We start from the raw sequence: 23,051 nt of genomic DNA, 5'->3' as shown, positions 1-23,051 counted from the left end.
AGATTTTAAATTTCTTTGAATCATCATTTTAAGTAAATCATTTACTTAAATCAACTGTTGATTATTTACGTGAATCAACTGTGAAATATCCATCCAATTCAATGGCATCAGAAGGTATGTTTGGGTAGCTCAATGATTTTTGTCACATTGTATTTATTAGCATCATCCATTTCACAAGGGTTATTTGTTAACACATTGAGTGAAATAAAACCCATCAGTGGGTCATTGCTGATTTCCATCTGCTGCCAGACAACCCATGGGCAAGTCATTTGAAAAATTGGTACAGAATATTTGAAGTAACCCCATAATTTGGTATTATTGCTATTTTTACCACATTGTGTTGATAAAAAAGTATAAAGATTTGAAATAATAGAACATATGTTTAACTATCTTATATGAATACCAGAAAAATCAAATTTATGTTTTTAAAATGGAAGGTTCAACTAGAACCCAAACATAATTGCACCAGCAGGCAGTTGGCAGTTTTGGAACTTGCATTCAATGTGTTAGATATGCTATTTAGCATATTTTTTTCAAGTCAAGAGTATTCTTGGCATGATATTCCAGGTATAGTTGCCATTGCAGTATTAGTATGAATCTATCATGTTTATTGTACGATTTATTAAATGAGGCAATATCATCAAATGAGGGTAATAACAGGGTGCGTACTGGTTATGAAAAATCTGGAAAGTCATGGAATTTTATTATTTGTTTTCCAGGCCTAGAAAGTTATTGGATTTCATTTCAGGTCATGGAAAGTCATGGAACAAAAGGCATTTTGATTTCCCTCAATAAGGTTGATGTTGGTTGCATGGCCAGGATCGTGATAAAAAACAGCTTGCAGACAAAAAGGCAAGTGCACTGCAAGTTCTCACTTTCAAGACATGAGCGTGGGACTTCATGCAGGCTGTAGTCCAAAAGCTACTGGACAAGAGCCCTATCAGGTATGGCCTTGGTAGGAACCTGAGATGGCTGGTGCCAAAAGTCTTCATCAAAAAGGACTGTTGGGAAGTGGGAAGTTGACCAGACACAGTTGAAGAACTGTCTCACTTTGCTTGTTGATGCCAAGAGATTCCCTAACACAAATGTGGATGGTGTTGTTGTTGTTTTTGATGTTCCCCAAGCCCCAGTCACGCCAGGAAGCCCGCGCCGCGCAGGAAAGCTGCCACCCGAGCCGGCTCGGACCATAACTGCACGATGTATGTTATGCCTGCCCGGAGCCTGGGTGCTGCCAGCTCCGGGCACTCGAGCAGAAGATGCTTGACGGTGTGGGGGAGTGCTTGACATTGGGGGCACAGGTCCGTTTGAGTGCTGTCCAGGCGGTGTTTGTAAGAGTTTAGCAAGGAATGGTGACCGCAGCGGAGTCTACTTAGGTGCACCCTGTCTGCACGGCTCAACTGCTGTTCTGTATGGCTGATGTCTGGTGGTATGTCATCAATGATGCTGTTGATTGGTAGATTTAAGAATGTGTTCCGGGTTAGGTGTGTGTGTATGTGTTTAATGAAGGTGGCTGGGTCTGTGGGCGGAGGTATGGAATTAATTATTGTGAGATAGTGGTTGTATGGAGTGTTGGCAATATGTCTGGGTGTGGGGGGTAGGTACTGAAAGTAATGGCAGGGACTGAGGGGATTGTGGAGTGCTGATGCAAGGAATTGGGCGCCTCTCATGTCTAGGTGTTCTTTCATAGAGAGGACTTTGATTTCTGCATGGACGTGACTGGATGGTGTGGTTTGGGTGCTGCCAATTGTGATTCTGAGGGCTGTGTTTTGTATGGTTTGTAGGTGTTTGTGAAGTGTGGGTGAAATTATGGGTGCCCAGGCTGGACTTGCATAGTCCAGCACTGAGCGTATGTATTGTTTGTACACTAGTGTGAGAGTTTCTTTGTTCTGTCCGAATGTTGTTCCTGTAAGGGCTCTGAGTGTGTTTAGCCTAGGTCTGCATTTTGTTTTGATGTCCTGTATGTGTGGCCCAAAAGACATAGAAGTGTTGTAAGTGACACCTAGGATCTTGGTTTCATGTGTGTGTGGTATGATGGTGTTGTTTAGAGTGACTGTGGGTCTGTGCTGATGCTCCTTTGTGTGGCTGTTAATAGTGTGCTTGTTGATTTGGTGGGGGCTACTTTGAGTCTGTTGCATGCTAGCCAGCCCTCTAGTTGTGTGATGTAAGGTTGTACTTGTGTAGAGCATGTGTTAGCATTGGTGTGTGTTGATGTAATTGTGATGTCGTCTGCGTAAGACAAAATGTGAATGTTGTCTGGTGGTGCTGGAATGTCATGCATGTAAAGGTTGAAAAGTGTTGGTGAGAGGACTGATCCTTGGGGTACTCCGTTCGGTATGTTTTTTGTGTTTGATGATATGCTATTGTAGTGAACGAATGACTGTCTGCCTGTTAAATAGTTGGCAAGCCAACGTTTGTGTTGTTATGTAGTGCTGTTTTATAGATTTTGTCTGTGAGTGGGAAACGTGGGATGGCATCAAATGCTTTGCTAATGTCGATTGTGATCAGAAGTGTGCGATGTGCAGGTCGCTTGGAGTTAATGCCATCTTGTATATGTTGTGTGAGGTTAGTGAGGAGTTTGGTGGTGGAGTGATGGGTTCTGTAACTGTGTTGTGTGGGTGAGAGGGGAATGTGAGGCGTGGTTATGGAGAGTATGAGGCGCTCTACAACTTTGGATGGTGTGCAGAGGAGTGTAATGGGCCTGTAGGAGGCTGCCTCGGTTGTTCGGTTTCAGGAGAGTTATGATTTTGCCGGTTTTCCAGATTGAGGGTATGATGCAGTTGGCAAAAGAATAGTTGGCTATATTTGTGAGAGTGGTGATACCATGCGGGCCGAGGTGTTTCAGATGAATGTTTGAGATGTTAACTGGCCCCATGGCTGAAGAATTTTTGAGCTGTTTTATGACGCGTAAGGTGTCTGATGCTGTGGCTAGGATGTAGTTATTTGCTAATGGAAATTTGTGTTTGCACCTGTAAATTTGTCTGTCTGCCCTGTGCTTGGGTAGGTGACTGATGGTGGCATAATAATTTATCAATATGTTGGACTGTTGTTTGCAGGAAGGGATGGTATCTGAGGAGGTAATTGCCAAATGAGATGGGGTGAGTCCACTGTTGGAGTTAGTGAGGCTGCGGATTGTTCTATATAGTTTGGAGGAATCTGTCCTGTGGTCTAGTGTCACCACGAACTCTCCCCAGCGTTGCTTCTGTCTGTTCCTTATAGAGGTCTTGATTTGTTCATTCAGTTCGTGGATGTGGTCTGTAGTTGCCTGTGAGTGTGGTGTTGGTGTGCATTGTAGGTTGTTGCGTGTTCGATGATGGTGTTGAAGTGGGTGAGGGTGTGGTCGATGTTGGTAATGGGTTTTGTGTTCAGCTCCTGGAAGCGGACCTCCGTTTCCCTGGTGAATTCTTCCCAGGAGCTTCTGTTGTAGTTGCAAATGGTTTGTGATGTGTGGAAGTTGGTGCCTTTGGTGGAAGGCAGTGTGATGATAATGGGTAAGTGGTCAGATGTGAGGTCTGTTTCTGCTCTCCAGGAAATCCTGTGTGATAGTGATGGGGAGCAGAAGGTGATATCTGGGGAGGTGGATCTATATAGGGCCTGATGTGGTATGTGCGTGGGAGTGAGTGTATTGTTTAGGATGAAGAGCAGGTCTAGTTGGTTACAGATCTCTACCCCTCGAGCAGTAGTGTCTTGTGGGTTATACCAGTCTGGATGCTTTGCGTTGAAGTCTCCTCCAAGGATCAGGTCTGGTAGTGTGTTTAATGCATGGAGTGTGGGAGTGTAGCGGGCCAGTAGACCCGGTGAGTGTTCTGGAGGAATGTATATGTTGATGAGGGTAATGTGTTTTTTGTGACCTGTCGGGATGTGAAATGCCTGTAGTTCCGTGTGCCTATCTACTTGTGCTAGAGTTCTGATATGCTGAGTTTTCTCCAGGTAGGCTACATTGTGGTGAATGTACGTACATACGTACGTGGATGGTGTTGTGCAATGAGATGTGCAGTTTTAGAGATGAATCACAACATTGCAGTGAACTGAATGCACAGTTTCAAGCATTTTCAATTTCTGATTGACTGGACACTTTTTGGCATGCCATTCTGTCAAAGAGCACCTACAAAAAGCTTTGGAATGTAGTGCAGATGCTCATGCTCCTGTCTCAAAGCCAAACCACAGTTGAAAGAGGGTTCTTGTTCAACAAGAAATCATGACACAAACATGAAAGAGCAAATGGTGGTTGCTCTGCGTGATGTGGTTGATCAGGTTGTACATGCTGGTGGCCTGGACAAGATGACCATCACCAAGAAGATGCTGCTTGCAGCTGGCAGTGCTGAAACAGCCTACAAAACCTACTTATTTGGCAGAAGAGAAAGAGCAGAATGCTAAGGCCCAGAAAACCCAGAAGAGGTAGGCTTTGTTGGATGATCTAGATGAACTGAAGAAAAAGAAAAGGCGTATGGAGGAGGGCATCTAGGCGCTTGAGCAAGCAACAGATGAATATGCAACAGCAGTGGAGAGAAAGGGTGATCTGAAAATTATCGCAAAGTTCAACGCCACGAGGCAATCTTTGAAAACAAAGCTAGACACTCATGAACTGAACATTAAAGAAAAAGGTGATGAAATGACTGCCAGTTTAATGTTAGGGTAGAGGTGTTGAAGAGTGTTCTGAACTGTATTGACATTTTCATGTACAACCTTGTGTGCATTACTCAATATTTGTTCTCATTTGACACTATTAAATTCAAAATAATACCATTGTGGGCTTGATTTTCAGCTATGTGTCATTTTTGTTGCTCTGTGTCTGCCTGCTCTATGCACCTACACATTAGCTATTTATCAATTGTAGGAGATGATAGAATATGCACTGTTAGTGTTTCAGTCTTGCCAAACCTGTCATATATGAGTCTTTGAAAATTATATTGATGGTCATGGATTGTCATGGAAAAGACAGGAAATTTTTTTTTCTAAATACCAATACGCACCCTGTACTAACAAGGGAAGAAACATTTTTTTGTTAATAACTTCTTACCATGAATTTTTTTTTCTTTTAACTGGAGCCTTTGCTAACCAAGGTTTTACTGCAAATGTGTTTGTGGGGGTTTCCCTTATTACCCCAGTGGGTGTCCCTTATTACCCTGTTGTGTGGAAATAGCCGTCATTTTGTTTTGAATTGAGGCATGAAAATTCCATCAATGAAGTTTTGAAGCTGATACCTGTCTGCAACTTTTTTTCAAGCAAAATTTTTTAATATAACAATTTTTCACTACAGACCTTAGTAGAATTAGGTTTTCAAAATATCACTTGTTGACATTTTTTTCAGGGATTTTTTAGAGCTAGTAAATGTATGATCTCTTAACTTCCGTTGTGCTACATAGATAATAAAAATGTTGAGGTTTATGCAACTACGGTATTTTTACCATGGCAATAGTTCAATTAGTTTTTCTGCTGTGACATTTTTATGCATGGCAAAAGACTGTCCCGACTCCCAATTTACTGCGCCCATTCCTTGTTACTCTGTTTGACAATATATTAGTAATTTTAGTAACTCAAGTTATGAAGTATTTTTCTGAACCTTCATTTTATATAAATAATTTTGAGTAAATTCTATGTTATGCCTATTGTTTGCATTCAATTCTTGCAAAAGAAATAATTATGTATCTGAATTAGGTCTGATTTTGTATCATAATAAAGTTGAGTAATTAATTGTGTCTACAGATATGAACTGCCGACGGTCCAAGAGATTCCGAACTAAAGTTCTCAGTTATTGGGACTTTGAGAGAATAGTTTCTGTGGAGACTGATAATGGAAGTGTGGCTGCTGTCGTAAAGGATATCCCTGGTGAACGTACCATCATCTTACAAGGCCAAGAATCGGCTGATTCAGATATTGAGAAGAATTCTTCTTCCATATTCTTTCCTCAGAAAAAGATCCCAAAAACAAACTTCATTTCAAAATCTGATTCCAGTAACATAAAAATCCAAGCCAATCGCATAAAAACAAAAATGCAGCCAAAACCTGTCAAGTCAAGTAGAAAACGATCTCTCTTTGCTGGGCAGTCTTTATTGAACAAGACTGCATCTCAGGAAACCAATTTTAAAACCTCCAAGAATTTTTCTGAATTAAGAACAAGAAGCTTACCACTCCTATCTGCTATTAATATGTCCAGAAAATCTAGAAAACCTTCTTTAGAAAGTAATTTTCAATCGAGTCATCAGAAAACTTATTCAATGGAGCATTCCAAAATTTCTGAAGAAATTCCTCACCATATGAGGGTCAGGACTAAAAAAACTTCAGTTGACAAAAAATTGTCTGATGTGTCCAAAGTTAAAGGCAGATCTGAGTCACAAACAGAAATACCAGACAGAAGCTCAATACATCCATCTATGACTAAATCCAGTCAATCAGGGGAGTTAAGCAAAACTACACTGGTATCTGATTTTGCTGACTGTTCAAATGAAAACATAAATAAGACAGGTGCAGATGCAAAAGAATCTGTACATGGCCACCATTCTACTGATATTGAAAGCTCAGGCTTACCTCACTCCCCAATTCTTTACAATACCAGGTCTTCAGCTCGTGAAGCACCACTACAGACTGAAGTTGCTGCTTCAACAGAGAATGTGTTGTCTGAAACTGTTGCTGCTGCTGTTACTTCACCACAGAATGAGTTGTCTAAAACTGCTGCTGACAAAGTCGATCAGCTTATGAACTTCCTAGTTGCTGGGCCAAGCAAAAATATTGAACAAAACCCAAGTTCAAGTGATTCAAGAACAGATTCTGGTCAGTTTTTCTGTGAATGCCATAAGCCTTTGTTCTCTGCAATAGAAAAGTCATCAAGTTTAAAGTTTATTTAGATGTTCACTGTGCATGATAATAGCAACTATTTTTAATTGGTAATATATAATTTCTTATTTGTATTTGAAAACATTTCTAAAATATAAATATGAATTCAAGTTAGGAATTAAGTTAACTTCCTCTTTAAAGGTATGCCACTGATTTATTAAATCCAGTTAAAAAAAGCTCAATATCATTAACATTAAGGTTTGGTAAGTGCCGATTGGAAATGAAAAATGACTCGCATCTAATGTGTTTAATAATCTGTACAGAAAGTGAAGGGATAAAGCACTTGAGAAATCTGTTAAATGATGGCAAGAACCTCAAATTTTACCCACTGGGGCGCGATGTCATGCAGCCTGCCACGTCTCGTGATTTTTATATTGCAAAAGGCGCCGCCAGTGGAAACATAGAGACCTTCTTCCTTTGTCTCAAGAAAGGCTACGTTGCATTCACTACTCCTGCAGACACGGCAAGTGCATTTCCTTTTGTTAATGAATCTACTTTTTTGTGAACATTAGAAAAATAACCATGTTGGTAAATTAAAAGAACGTGATGCTTGCATATGTAAAACAATTTTCACCACATTTTAAATGATGAAGCGCCAAATTCAGTCAAATCTTTTATGAGGGTTTTATATGCCTTGCGTGTTAAGAAATCAATATTCCCTAGATTAAACAATCACCCAATGATCAGAAATATTAAAGTAATTAAACCTTCATTGGCATTTGTCGTTTTCTCGCAATTATTTTGGACAAATTTCATGCGGCCAATTTCTTAACATAAATTAACGTTGCAGACACTGTTGACTCTGAAGGGGTCAGGACAGAGCTCGATTGTCATCGACGGAGCTTGCATGTTTGCTTCTACTCTTGTCGCTGGCATTCAGAACGAAGCTAAAAAAGGTAAAATCATGTTTTCGGTGTAGTTACTCAATATTTTTTTGTGTATGAATAAATGTATTCCTATTCAAACTATAGTATTTATCTTATTATTATCTCAATTTGTATGATGCTCAATGTGGCACATCCAGCAACATGTCTAACTAAAACTGAATGTTTCAATTTAACAGTACTATGCTTTTATAGCTCTCCAGCTGCTAATTTCTAATTTTTTGTAGACTAAATTATTCGTGCTTGTCATGTTGTGCCGCGTGTGACAGAATCTTTAATATTGCTAAATGCAGTTACGATGAGTATCATTCGACTTTATATCAGAGAAACATAACTAAGAAATCTTTCCGAGTCACATCTTATGTAAAAAATATTTGGTTCATTTGTTGGAAATTTTCGATAGTTACGTCTGTTTTCTCATTGAAATGTTTGTCCCACTCAAGAGAACTTGTGGCACTTTGATTATCCCAGGAGCCTTCATGATGACTCATACGTCATACAGATCTCGAAGATCGATTGCATTGGCAACCATTACGAGTGCTATACACTCGTAATTGCAAAGATTATGGAGCTTCATAACCATTTTAGCTTTTTACTGTTTCAAAATGCATAGGTGCTATGGACCATGGCTTTATTAAGTAATCTTACGGTTTTATAATATCTTTATTTACGTTGTTACCTCTATGAGCAGGTGTTACCATTGCCCTGAACGTGGATGAAGATTGCTCCGAGCTCCTCATCTGCATCATGCTGTTTGGCTCGCAAAATTAGCCAAATCTCTAATGTATTACGTTGAACTTATTGCCTTCATTTTTACGAGCTTATTTGTCCAAATTTATTTTTCGTCAAGTGTGCAAATTTATATAGTCATAGTAAGATATTTTTAAATGAATAGATGAGTTCAAAGCTATGGGATTTTATGATGCCTCAGGCCGACTTTTTTAGCCACCAAACAAGAATTCCTAATTAACTACTGATTTATCCACTTAGTCTTCCGATTAACCTGCCTTAAAATCATTTAGACATTGAAACTGTCCTCTATCTACCTACATATCTGAAATTCTGACAGCTCTTTTTCTTGCTTACATCAGAGCGTTCCACATGTTAGAACTTCTTCGACTTGTCAGTGATGCATCATATTTTATCTCAATTGCTTTAAGACTCGGCAGTGCGACCAGTGAAAGACTTATCCAGTTCGAGTTTGTGTGTTACATAAAGCAAATGCTTGCGATTGTATCTAAACTTTCCACTTCTCAGAATAATCCATATGAAATTTTATTTGCAAAGATATAGATCTCTTATTTCTTTTTCTCGAGTAAAATAAATGGAGACCATGGATATGTCTAAGATTACTCTGTGAAATAAGTTAGGTTTTCTAAACCCAATCGACATTTCCATTTTTAGAGTGGCATCGTTAGAAATCACTATGAGTACATATCTGATATTGTATTATAATTTGCTACCAAGGACTAACAACATTTGTGCGCGAACGGGATTGACTACTTTCAAGATAGGCGGTCGTCACTTCTGAAAGATATACTTGACATTGCAACTGATGTTTTTCATCGTGAGATATGGCACCTTGGATGAACAGTTGTATTTTTTTTCATTTTTGCACTGCATTGTTGAGCCTCTCACACATCTTGAACCAGCAATGAAAATTGGTTAAATCGTGAAAATTACTTTCGTTTTCTCTCTTATTTCTTTATTGCGATTTTCGTCTAAGAAATTTGACGTTATCACTAGCTTGGCATTAGCGCTGACGGAAAAGAATAAAATGATTTTAATAATATAATAGATTGTAATTTTTAATTAAATTATGAGACTACTCAATGCTAATGTACTTTGTATTCTTATTGAGTTATGTTGTATTTTGGTAATATTTTGTTTGCTAAAAGTATTATGGTTTCGTAAAAAATAATCGAGGTAATTATATTCGAGCACATGCTGTTGAAATAATCATTTATGCTCTTAGTAAAACTAAACCTTTGAACCACTAATGTTCAACAGTGAGGTTACCGTGGAAACTAGTGGAAACTATATCAATTTCTGGAAAGATGTGGAACTTGTATAGTTTTGAATCAAGCTAAATATGAGCTAATCGCTCCTTATTGAACGACGTCATTTCACAGAAAGTTGGAGCTTTATTGAGATCCTTACCAATTTTCAAGTGGTAAAGACATTTCCTAGCAAGGAAAACGCCACGGCCAAGATGTTATACTTATTGAAAAGGAGTGTCGGTGTGGAGAAAGATACCCATAACCTGTTAGGTGGAAAAAATAAAATCTATAACCAGCGCATTTGGTTCATATCTGTAGAATTTATAATTCAGTGTTCCTGATAACAGGGTTGATTTACCTCTCATCAATATATTTTGTTTCAGTCATTGATGCTCCATTGCCCATATTAAGTACTTAGAGTCAGACGCTCAAGTTACAAGGATGCCCGTATTGCTGTTCTCGGCATAATGGACGATATTTTCGATTAATCTATATCAATCAGTTCCGTTTATTTCTAGCGTGCGCCAGTTTATTTAGTATATTGAGTTTGTATTTGCTGCAAAATATTTTTTGTTCGTGGTAACCAAGATTTTTTTTGTTGATAACCAAGCGAATTATTTACAATAAATGCCTAGTATATCAAGATGGCGTTTTCGATGCATAATTTTCCTTTTAATATGAAAAAAAGGACGGACTCCAGAACTACTCTTGATACAATAACGTTCGAGTTTGGATCATAAACGAGATTTGCACTACCCATGTTACTCGGAGGAACCATTGTCTCCTTCAATCAGAACATAGAGAAGCATGAGACGTGTTACATACTCGGGAGCAACTTTGAAGAACACTACTCGTACAAACGCGAACGTTTCTTGTTGTAGTAACAAATAAACGTTTCCTGTAGCTGAAACAAACGTAAACGTTTACTGTTACTGTAACAAACACAAACGTTTCCTGATGCTTTAACAAACGCAAACGTTTCCTGTTGCTTCAACAAACGCAAACATTTCCTGACGCTGTAACAAACGCAAACGTTTCCTGTTGCTGAAACAAACGCAAACGTTTCTTGATGCTGTAACAAACGCAAACGTTTCTTAATGCTGTAACAAACGCAAACGTTTCTTGATGCTTTAACAAACGCAAACGTTTCTTGATGCTTTAACAAACGCAAACGTTTCCTAATGCTGAAACAAACGCAAACGTTTCTTGATGCTTTAACAAACGCAAACGTTTCCTAATGCTGTAACAAACGCAAACGTGTCCTGTTACTGAAACAAACGCAAACGTTTCCTGATGCTGTAACAAACGCAAACTTTCCCTGTTGCTGTAACAAACACAAACGTTTCCTGATGCTGTAACATGCAAACGTTTCCTGTTGCTGTAACAAATGCAAACATTTCTTGTTGCTGATACAAACGCAAACGTTTCCTGTTGCTGTAACAAACGCTAACGTTTCCTGTTGCTGTAACAAACACAAACGTTTCCTTATGCTTTAAAATGCAAACGTTTCCTGTTGCTGTAACAAATGCAAACGTTTCTTGTTGCTGGAACAAACGCAAACGTTTCCTGTTGCTGTAACAAACGCTAACGTTTCATAGGCTACCAGACCACGACTGGCAAGCATCATATTACCTTGGTGTCTAGAGCTAAACTTTGCCCTGAGTTATCGTCATTAAAATCGTTTTCATCTGAATCTTGCTTTGAGTTGGCAAAGTCGTCAAAGAGTCACTGGATTCTTTCTGTTTTATTTTCTTTTCAAAATAGTTTAGTCACGTTTAATGACAATATCTTTGGAATTCGATTAAAAAGCGTTCTAAATGCGATTGGTTTCTTCTTGAGATCATTTGATCTTGCAAGGTGAGCTTGTAAGAGACGCACAACATTTCTTATTTGATGGCGATGAATGTATAACAGATATCACTGCATATCTCTGGGGCTAGCTATAGTTCAGTGCGACAGCTGTGTGCTTGTGCCTCTGGACTAAATTGCTTGGGGAGAAAATGAAAAATTCTACTTGCTAATATGGCGGTTTCCTGCACCATGTGAAGTTAACCTATAAAATAAAAATGCCTCCTGAGTGGAATGCTGTTGATATTTATCGTTGAGCGCGCTCAAAATGTTGGACATCGCATCAAATGTAAACTACGACGAGATTTTCCTTTTCTAAAATTTCCTAGGTTATGTAAGTTTCATCATCGTCGTGACCATACGAGTTATTAGTTAATGAACAGCTTAAAATAAATGAAGCAAGAATTGATACTGGAAACACGCAAGCGAAGGCCACACTCCTATTTTATTTGTGTCCAATAGCCTCTTATTCGAAGCAAAAATTCTTCACACCACCTATGATAGCAACGAATATATCTGGTAAAAAGAACATAAAGTAAACACGCTATTGAAGCTATTAAGCAGTTTAACGTTGACTTGGCGCGTTTCAACTTGGCTGGATGAACTCAACTCGTGGCAGTTCCGAGTTACATAGGTCATTACAGGAGCTCGTCCAGTACCAGTAGGGGGTCGCCTGCCGAAGACCACTACTGCCCTGGATGTAATGTACCATCATGATTCCTGCCTTCCGGAACGTAGCCTTCAACACTTCAAGCCGTCCGTATCTAGGCCGTGGGTCGAACACTCGAACCAGCCCTCGGTCGAACGACCACTTGTCGAAGGACGATAAATTTTGGAACAGAACTATGCTATCTGAAACCTAACCTCAGATGCGGTGAACGTAAAATTACGTAATTTAACGATGCCCGGAAGTCATTTTCGATCCGCGGCCTGGTGGTGCACGGCAGGTGGTGGTCAAGGCCGGAGGAGGACAAAGCCGAGTGGTGCACGGCTGATTGGTGTAAGTCTGGAGAGATCCAAGGCGTTCGATTCAGGGCTTATTGGTGCACAAAATTTGTGGTGCACGGCTGCGCTCCCCCAGTAGGTCTGTTGCCGCGATATCTCTCATAGAATAGAAGCGTCGGCGCTGAAGAAATAGGCCCATGGCCTGTTGCCGATCCTTGAACTTTTCGTGACTTGATTCACAAGGAATCCGGCCTTTGGAACCCGATCTTTCCATAACTGACGAAAGTCATAAACTGATATAATTTCACCGAATTATTCGTCGATTTTCATAGTAATTGTGTTAGATTACTTGGAATTGAATAAAACTGGTGTTGTGTTGTCATTCGATGTTTCGGGACAACGAAGTGCCAAATGGCCACATCGAAGTTGCTTGCAAACAAATACAGAAGTCTTATTGAATGAAGATTTGATAATAAAGACATCTTTGTGTTGAAAATGAAATCATTGATTTTTTTATTTTGTGTGAATTTCAAGGAAATTGACAGTAACATGAAGCGTTTAAATTACCAAAAACTAAATTGTGTGGCAGAAACATGTTGAGTTTTTGCATGTTGATTCAAGAGTTTTGCGAAAAAATATGTAAGCACTAAATTTATGTGTTGGACGTGGCCACAAGCGAAATAAACATATTTCTTCCATGAAATTTTTTTCACGTGTGGCTGCTTTATAATTTGGAGAAACCCTAACCTAAGCTTCATGCAGAAGAAACCACGGGCAAATTTTTTACAGTCGCAAGTGAAAAACTTGATGGACGAGGGATGCCAGCTACGACGATAAAACCAATTCTTTGACCATATCTTACAGTTAGTTCTTTCAGTTCAGTTAGTTTCTTTCCTTTTAATTTTTAATTGAATTCTCTTACAATAGCACTTTTCTATTTGTTAAATCAACGATCATTACAGCTAAATTCATCAAAAGCGATTATTACATATTAAGGTTGAAATCATGGTGGTAATAGTAATAGTGATATTAATTTTCATTTTAAATCGATCATTGTGAAGGAAAACTATAGTTAGAGAGTGGATTATCCATTGATTCGAGAGCTGCCAACTTCTTGCGATAATTGCAGCAGCGGCAAAAAATTCAATCCACACTAAATCCTAAACCGACCTGCTTCTCGTCTCAAAAGCATCCATCAAATCATCTAGAACAATAGATCCCTTAGCAAAAGCCTTAAGAAACATGGAATATATGACTAAGAGTCAGAAAACATGAAATATCTTATTAAAATAATTGGCTAAGTAACACTTCGTCAACCACACAGATCGATGATATCCAGACAATCTTCGTGGCCTTGAACGTAGGCAGCTCGGGCGAAATGTGCAGCAAACTTTGCTGGTCGTGGAAACTCACCTGCCGTTCAGATCTTGTCGGCCAGTGAGCGGATTAGGTCACATTCTAAACCTACTCGATGTTGTTTGATAAGTTAAACTTCGTAACAAAAACTGTGTAAGAGGAATTACGGGGACTACTGGTAGTGTGGGAAACAGTGATTCTCTCATGAAACCCGCATCTGAATTTGTGAAATGTTTTCAATCCTGTTAAAGAATAACTATTTATCATAATTATAGCATTTACAGTGGTTCTGAGATGATTTTATCACAGTGTCGCTGTAATTCGTAATAGAGGGGGGGGGGAATGTCAACAATGATTGCTAATGATCGATGTGTTTTATTCTTGATGTTGTGATCTAGTTTGATTTATATTTAAAATGTAGCAGTTAATTTGAAGAACAAATCTACAATTGTAGCAGTTCCATTAATTTCTAGAAATTACTTCACGATATTGACAAAACTTCCTACTTCGATTCATTTAAACTATCTTAATTCATTGTAAAATTGACTTGAATGAAATATATTTCGGTTTTTGTGAAATAAAATTCTTCCTCTGACCAGGACGTTCGAGCAAACGTTTCACAAACCCAATTTAGTAGTCGCAAACATTTATGAGGTTTAGCATTAATGCATATTTTAGAAATTATAGTCGATATACTTTGCGGGAAGCTGCTGGAGCTCATATATTCTCACTAATGAATCAAATTTCAAAGGAATTTAATAGTGAAGAAAACTCCAAGCAAATTCGCCATCTCGATATTGAAAACTTTTCAGAGCCCAGCTCCGTCATCAGTCGGCAATCTAAAAACGGAAAACAATCATTTTATAATTCAAAATTCCAAATAAGACATTAAAACCTAAAAAATACATAAAACTCAAAACAACCTTAAATCGAAATCAAGAGCCCGTGGAACACAGAGTCATAGTCGACACGAAAAGATACGTGTATGTGTCTCAATAATGCGTTCAGTTTCTATCCTCTTGAAATAGTGAATCGCTAGGCTTTAATGTTCTAGTGTTTTATCTTAGATATTAATCTTCCCGTGTCTCCTTTGACTCTGTGGTGTTCCACGGGCTCTTGATTTCGATTTAAGGTTGTTTTAAGTTTTATGTATTTTTTAGGATTTAATTTCTGACTTAACATTTTGAATTATAAAATGAATGTATTCATTTTTATATTGTCGAACTGATGATGGAGCTGGACTCCAAAACGTTTTCAATATCGCTATGGCAAATTTGCTTGCCGTTTTCTTTGCTTTTAAATTCTTTGTGAACTTGCGATGTAAGCAGACTGATAATAATATAAGTAATCAATTTCTAGCTGTTTTTCATCCAAAGTAAAAATTTATATTGACTCACAACCGCAATATTTTTGTATTTAAATCAGGAATGGCAAATTATCACTCTGCAGATAAAGATTTATTAATGGAAGTCACACGAAGTGTTATTCCAGCTACGAACTGACGTTTTTTAGGCCCATGGATCCGCATTTGGGCAACCGTGACTAGTAGATAAACTATATAGACAACTATGCATGGTATTTTTTAGAGTTGTATAAACTATGAACCTATAGTAAAACTATAGTCATGGAAACAAGTTTGGCAATCAATATAATTTTTCTACTCTGGTTAAATAATTCGACTTGTGCCTCAACAGAAGACAGCAGCGCACAAAATAAGTCGCCAATGACGGTGTTCATCGGCATCGTCATCAGCTTGGTGTGCCAACTTATTAGTGGCATTTCCATCAGCATCAGAAAGAAGGCGTTGAAAAATGTGGCCGTGAGTACCATGCTACATTCCGTCAGTGGAGTAAAATGTTCTTTGTTACGCATTCATGAGGGGTTTCGATTAGAGATGAAATATCTCTGAACAAGCATAAATTTTTAGGGTGGTAGAACACGAATAAATAAAGCATTCATGAGGGGTTTCGATTAAAGATGATATATCTCTGAACAAGCATAAATTTTCAGGATGGTGGAACACGATTAAATAAATATTGGGAGGCGAAATTTTTTAATAAAAGATCATTGCTAACACAAAATTAACCTAATGCAATGAAAACAGTCTTTTTTCGATATATAGATTGCAAACGAACGCGTTTTTTGTGAAGGAGACACAATTTTTATTGAGGCTCCAAAATCCCCGACGTCTTTAAAAATGGAACACGGAGCATTTTCGCGAAAAATACGATTTTGCGTTTAACATTTCCGTCAACTTTGATGCATCGTTTTTCTAGATGATGGGCGGCCGCCCCGCCTCTGAAGGAGGTCTTGGGCACCTAAAGTCGGGCTTATGGTGGACGGGATTGATTCTGATGTTCGCAGCCCAGGGCGCCGTGGGCATTTCTCTTATCTTCGCCCCCGCCGTGGTTGTGGCGCCCCTGGCCGTCCTCAGCATAGCGGGCGCCGTCATAGGAGGACGCATTATAATGAAAGTGAGTGCCTTAGACCGCTCACAGAATATCAGAGGACGCATTTGAATATCAGAGGACGCCTCATAATGAAAGTGAGTGCCTCAGACCGCTCACAGAATATCAGAGGACGCTTCATAATGAAAGTGAGTGCCTCAGACCGCTCACAGAATATCAGAGGAAGCCTCACAACAAAAGTGAGTGCCACAGATCACACGCAGAATATCAAATAACGATTCGTCACCACGCCTATTCATAGAATATTCCTAATCAAAATTCAAATTTATGCTAAAAAACGGAGCGATTACTTATTTACTAACTTAGCTATTATAAAAAGTCAACAGCTAGGGAGCAGCCATATATACCGTAAACTCTAACGCACAACTGAGTGGGAAACTCACTAAATAATTTGTTCAATCAGTGTGAAGATGTTATAGTTTATGCATGTTATTATAGAGAACCAAGAACTGTCTGAGAATCTGTCAATCAGTTTATTTCGTTGAATATTCGGGCCGTATAAAGACATTCTGGGACCTCATATGATATTCTAATCAAACGAATTTTCAATGCTTGTAAGGATCTGATGTTTACTTGCAGCTAGCATCGACGTTATCAATTCGATTTTTTTCAGTGAATTTATATGACTTGTTTAAAAATTACTGAGATAATCCATTTCATTCACAGGAAAAGCTCTGCGTGTTCGGCTGGATGGGATGCATCATGGTCATGACAAGCTGTGCTATCTTCTCCATATGTGCTCCTTCAGAAATCGATTTGAAAGATGCCGAAGAGTTTGATAACCTTTTCAAATCAATTAGTTTCATTTCATATACATCTACAGTGACAATAAGTTCATTACTCACTATTATTTTGGCTAAGAAATTTAACAGCAGTCATTTCTTGATTTACTCTCCGGTAGTGGGAGGTATTGCTTCGCTGAGTGTATGGCTTTCCAAAGGCTTTTTGGTGTGCGCGACGAACGGCGTCTTCAACATTTGGAGTATGTGGGTCGCTCTAGGGATTTTCGTAGCAATGACGCTGCTCGGTCTATATGCCATGCATGTAACACTTCATGTGTATGATTCGTCACAAATATCAGCGATGAATTATGTTATTTTTTCAACTTTGACAATTCTTTGCTCAACGGTACTCTTCCCAATCAAAATTGTCCTACAAGTCCGGGACGCATTCTTGATGGGCCTTAGTTTTATGGGCATCATTGTGGGATTGTTTGTTATGATTGTTGGGAAAAAAATGCCTCTTAGCTTCAAAGACATCGTACTTAAGAAAAACGAAGAAGAAACCAACCATTCTTCTCGCAGTATCACCACCAGCAATGAAGATATAATCTCACAAGCAGCCACTGATGTCGCTTGAACGCTTCGTTGGTCCACCCTATCCTCTTCAGTTACGTTACTTTGTGTTCAAAAACTAACTTTATTGCACGATATCCATCCAATGTTGAGTTTTTAAAAAGGGATTTTAAGATTGATTCTTAATGTTGAAAAATATATTCAAATCCAGAGTTAATTCGTGTTTATAGCATTCAGAAGTTAACTTCAGTAAAATTAAATATGTTAACAAGTTAACAATATTATAATGTGCACAATGTATATTAATTTCAAGTACCTGATGGCCTACTACTATTATTCACCAATATCTTTACTATTCTTGTATATGGCTTGTCTTTTGTTTTATTTTACCTGTTACAGCCCAAGAACTCACAAAGTATCTTGAGTTTTAACAATCAACAAATTTGGAAAATATCTCGCATGCCTACACAATTTTACTTCCTACGTGATGCGGTTGCAAGTAATCACCCATTACATTCCTAGCTATAGGTAGAGAGTAATAGTCAAGAAACGAGTAAGAATTACTCAACTATATACAAGCGTTAACCTAAAACAATACAATTTAATCGCTACGTAGAAGTACCATTGACGCATACACGTAATGAATAAATAAAAGCTTCTAAGCTACATAATAAACTACATAATGCAAGCTAGGCAATTTTTTAAATAGGGTTCACTGCAATTTAGTCATTGATTAATTTACTGAGAATTGCGCATGTGATCACGTAGTGTCGGTAGTGATACAGTTTACCCTGTTCGAAAGTTGAAGGTTATTGTTGGTTGTTAGCTACTTTAGCCTATGTTACAAACCTTGGTATCATCGATCTTGATGATATGATGTTGATGAAAATGCCCCTCCTTTCAGTTAGGCCGTCGCAACTCGACAAATGAGAAAAAACTTATGCCTGTACGTTCCACGGAGATATATTATTTTGATCTGCTCTGTATCTCAATGTAATATGTGCACAGAGTTGAACAAGATCTGATCCAAAATAAAAGGTGGGTAGTGAAATTATCTTTCTTTGACACTTCCGCTATTTATTGCGACGTAAATGCTCCGTTTAGACAGCCCCCAGGAAGAATATTTTGTTCCCGCGCGTCTGACTGGCATATTTCGAACCCATATTCCGGTGGCCTTACACACATTTCGGTGGCGTTTTTGATATTCATGGTACAATCGACGTTCTCTACGCAACATTCATTATCGTTTCTTTCCAACTTTGGTGAATTCACTGAGTATATTCCATCGAAATGCTCAACGCTATTTTCATAACCAGCCGTGTTCACATTTATGGTAGAACTCCTTTCTGGATCTATAATCAATTTATCTCCCGTTCTTCCATTTAAATCGATGTCTTTTCCTTTGACCATGATTACTAAGCCGATCACATTGACAATGAAAGCAAATATCATCAAGACACCGTCTTCGATTCGTAATTTCCCTTCCAATGGAAAAAAGACCACGGTCCCTAGAACAACCCCAGTCGTTAAAGTAACGTACAAGCTCGACATCACTAGAGATGCATTAAAGAGATCTGCACTGATATTGTTAACATAAAACTGCACAGCCAAAGACAGTAAGAGCATAATTAACGTTACCCAGAGGATCCATTCCGAGAAAGATCGTGTCGAGAACCCAATGCCAACGCCTTTAGCGAGCCATATTGACAGAGTACCCATGCCTCCTTCAATCAGTACATAGAGAATCATGTACCTAGCTCCGTACTTGGGAGCGAGTATGAATAGTACTATGGTCATGATGAAAATAAAACCTATATACGACAGGAAACTTGGCGAGAGGAAGAGCTCGTTGTATTCTTCATTGGACGCGATGTCCAGCTCCTTAGGTGCGCTCATGATGAATATCACGCAACCACACACCACCAGCAAGCAGCCCAACCACCCGAAGCCTCGCATTTTTTCCTGTACAAATACAATTCTTTTACAACGAATGTTAATAGTATTTTTTGTGGGAATAGTTAAAAAATAAATTTAAATGCCAACTGATGCCGATAAGCTACAGTGAAAAGATTGAAACTCTGCATGACAAAGTGAAAACGTTAGATTAATTTCTCCGTCTCTTTGCGTTTTGTTTATTTATGTTTTACGTGAGCAGAAATTTTCAAAAATCGCGTTGAGAAATGTTAATTTCTGTTCAAGAGAAAGTTGAAGCTGTTCTCTGTATTGACTCGCCATAAAAACAAGGAATATGAAGAAGTTTAGGAATTTAGGAAGAAGGAAAAATAGGAATTTCCTAAGTCGTCCGAAACAAAGCTTTCCGATAATCTGAAGTCAATTACAGGTAACTGTACATGCACCCAAAGTCTAATAACATCGATTTTTAAATGAATTGCTATTCATTTAAAGTAAATTTGTTTATTTATATCCCTATTAACCTTGAGTAACCAAGAGGAGGCAGCAGTTGCGGCTAGTAGCCGCAGCACCCCGACCGGTGCCACCAGGATGGCCGGGGCTAGGATGAGGGCGGCGAAGATCAGCGTTTGTGACAGCGCCAGCGCCGCGGTGCCGCCCCACCACACGCCTGACGTCCAGTACCCGCAGCCTCCCTGCGACGCGCGGGCGCCGCCCTCCCTCTGTGGAGGGCAGCTTTATAATGTGGAATATAATTATAATGTGGAATAAGCGTTATAACATCACACGTCATCGTTAGAAAGTTAATAGACTTTGATAGATAGGCTTTAATGGGGCTAAACCTACAAGGGCTTATGAAGTTATTAATTTAATAGCGTAATGAAGTTTATTAATAAGTAAAAAAATAATAAGTAATCAAATAATGATGACATTTAATAGCTTAATGAAGTTATTAAATTATTTAAGTCATTAATGACTGGCTTCATGATTACTTATTTCAACTTATAGACAGGCCACAGTATATGTATTGAATTTATCATCATTTTCATTATTTATGGGGCTGAAGAATATTTTAGGGCTGCTAAAGCCTCCCTAAAATGAGCCTAATGATGCCACAGCTTCAACGTCTTAGATAGCAAGGAATTACAATTTCATGAAATAGAAGTAATTCTTAAAAAATCCTTATTTAATCGTGAAGTTACCGTAGAAGTATGTATATGGTGAGAGTGACGGAAAGAAATCCAACCCGATAATTGAACAACTTTTTCGTGTAAACACATAAGCCCTTGAAATTATGGAGCAAAACCTTATCCTGACATTCTCGCTAATCCCGAAACAATGCGTTATCTCGGATCGCATGATAATCCTTCACTATCAAGGTGCGCTGCTAGCAAGGTCAGTTTTTATGACATATATACAGCACCTAAGTGAATTTAGAAATGTTTGCAGTTCTAAATAATAATACCAGTTCTTCACTGGTTAAACTTCTCATTGAAAATATATAAAAAAATAAGTTTATATATATATGAAAACTTGCTTCGCGAGCCAATTTTGGGCTTGAAAATTAGGCGCAACTGTATAATAATTAAACATGGAAAATTAAGAAAAAATGTACATGGTTGAGTCACTTATATTGCATTGATTGATTTGCTGTTATGAATAAAATTTTGCTCTGTCTTTTTTTCGTTTTTGGCTGCTTATAAATTTATTATACATTTGATGTGACAGAGAGCCCATGTGCTTATACTACCAGGTATTTAGTCTACTTACGAGCCACCAGCCTTTCTTTACGCTCCATGACAAATATATAACAAGAAATTATATAATATATCCCGAGCTTTGTAACGCTTATCAGGTGCGATGTGTAAAACAGATAATGCCTTATGATGTAGCAATATAAAACGCATAAATTTAATATTGGTATCAACGTTGCATTTCGATCATTTCTCCCTGAAATTTTAGCTTCTTTGTGGATTAATTAAATGACTTCCGACTGCTCATTGAACAGGATTTACTCTGAGGTGAAGAATGATAAGCTAGTATAACTAATAACCTACCCGTTATCTCCTATTCAAATATTCGCCGATGTTTTTAAACTAAACTGCGTATTATTACCAAGTGAAAAATTCCATATTTTTTTATTACATTATCTCAAATTAATGGCAAGCTTTTTAAATCCTGTTACGTAGAAGGTGAACGCTGAAATATTATTCTATAGTACTCGCATAGAGTAAGAAAATTAAATGAAAATTTTGTTTTGAAATCATAAGTTTGGAAGTTTATTTTATGCTCAGCCGTAGCCCTTTGTTGCAACCTACAGGCTACAAGGCAGATTGCAACTTATCCCGTCAGTAGCCTTAGGTTACTTTCCATGCCACTGCATAATGAAACATGACTTCCCACTATCCATTACACAAACTGAATGTAATTTAGCGATATCTTGGCCAATTAAAAAAATGTAACTGCAGTGAGTGACAGAGAGCGCATTTTCTCGTCGACGAAAACGTGAAGTAACGGACAGACAGACAGACAGACGGACGGACGGACGGACATGTCGAGCACAATGACGCCTTTTTTTCCATAAATGAGAAAATGCGCTAAAATTTACATGCTCGTATCATAGTTTGCAAGTTACGAAGCTACTCACTGCGCTATTCTGGAGTCCCCGCCTCCTGATGACGATGGAGAAGCCCTGGAAAACATTACTTAACACAGCTAGTAGAAGTCCAATGGATGTTTCGAGCGTGGTGGCGGCTTCTTGCCCGTCATACTCATTTGTACTGTTCAGTAGTCCATAATATGAGTAATTATTCAATTCTTCAATGAACAAATCCGTGGATTTAAAATCTCCCATAATCTCTCAGGTACATAAAAATTCTTGATTTCGCAACGTCACCACAAATATATGATGAATGAACATCCTACATAAGATGAATCTTAGAAATGTTTGATGATTTAATTTTTGTAACAAATATATTTAAATTGTTTTTTATTCAGCAGATTGCACTCGATTCACTTTCTTACTGGTCCCTGCAAACAGGAAACGAAATGTTATTGGTCGGTAAGATAAGCATTAGGCAAAGCAATTATACTTTGATAATTAAGATTAAATGGAAAATAATTATAAGGCGCTAATACAATTAATTTATCAGACCTTTTAGAGTACCAACATATTTAATACTGTATAAACTACAGTAGCGACGGTTTTAAAATTTCTATCAACAATTTTCATAAGTGGACCATAAAGGAATTTCAGTAAAATGCTTTGAAATTTCTACAAGGCTAATTAATTTTCAACATTGATACAACAGTTGTTCAAACCCCAATGAATATGTACAAGAAAAGAACTAATTTTCGGTATCGACGAATCTGGTAATCAAGGAACACGAAATCGAATAATTACTTAACTTGATGAATCATGGTTGGTGTGTTATCATTTTGGTCACCGGCTACCGATAATGCTTTTGTCAGCTAATTTTTAGAAAACTAAATCTTTTTATTTTTAAATTAAAT

At 38.1% G+C, this 23,051-nt stretch overlaps 3 protein-coding genes across 6 annotated transcripts; 2 read left to right on the top strand and 1 right to left on the bottom strand.

The window, feature by feature from the left end:
* Positions 1-10,294, top strand: LOC108679665. Of its 3 annotated transcripts, none has more exons than XM_018168372.2 (6): positions 1-114; positions 797-944; positions 6,554-6,768; positions 7,095-7,294; positions 7,622-7,727; positions 8,407-10,294. In XM_018168372.2, exons 2-6 carry the CDS (start codon positions 901-903, stop codon positions 8,484-8,486), a joined length of 645 nt encoding a protein of 214 aa, XP_018023861.1. In that variant the 5' UTR covers positions 1-114; positions 797-900; the 3' UTR covers positions 8,487-10,294. The 3 variants fall into 3 exon arrangements, with proteins under 3 accessions (XP_018023861.1, XP_018023852.1, XP_018023844.1); XM_018168363.2 differs by having other exon boundaries at positions 5,704-6,768; XM_018168355.2 differs by lacking the exon at positions 797-944 and having other exon boundaries at positions 5,704-6,768.
* Positions 10,295-15,560: 5,266 nt separating this feature from the next.
* Positions 15,561-18,663, top strand: LOC108679696 (magnesium transporter NIPA3). 2 transcript variants are annotated; one of them, XM_047882494.1, is made up of 4 exons: positions 15,561-15,683; positions 16,141-16,321; positions 16,393-16,409; positions 16,999-18,663. In XM_047882494.1, the coding sequence occupies exons 1-4, from the start codon at positions 15,588-15,590 to the stop codon at positions 17,689-17,691; spliced, it is 987 nt and encodes a 328-aa protein (XP_047738450.1). In that variant the 5' UTR covers positions 15,561-15,587; the 3' UTR covers positions 17,692-18,663. The 2 variants fall into 2 exon arrangements, with proteins under 2 accessions (XP_047738450.1, XP_018023893.1); XM_018168404.2 differs by lacking the exon at positions 16,393-16,409 and having other exon boundaries at positions 16,141-16,338.
* On the bottom strand, positions 17,810-22,569 carry LOC108679684 (magnesium transporter NIPA2). Its single transcript, XM_018168382.2, has 3 exons — positions 22,186-22,569; positions 20,063-20,260; positions 17,810-19,589 (listed from the first exon to the last, which is right to left on the bottom strand). The coding sequence occupies exons 1-3, from the start codon at positions 22,390-22,392 to the stop codon at positions 18,705-18,707; spliced, it is 1,290 nt and encodes a 429-aa protein (XP_018023871.1). The 5' UTR covers positions 22,393-22,569; the 3' UTR covers positions 17,810-18,704.
* Between the last annotated feature and the right edge of the window lie 482 nt (positions 22,570-23,051).

Source organism: Hyalella azteca, unplaced genomic scaffold (assembly GCF_000764305.2).
Source record: "Hyalella azteca isolate HAZT.00-mixed unplaced genomic scaffold, Hazt_2.0.2 contig10602, whole genome shotgun sequence".
Classification (NCBI taxonomy): domain Eukaryota; kingdom Metazoa; phylum Arthropoda; class Malacostraca; order Amphipoda; family Hyalellidae; genus Hyalella; species Hyalella azteca.
This window is presented reverse-complemented; position numbering and strand designations above follow the sequence as displayed.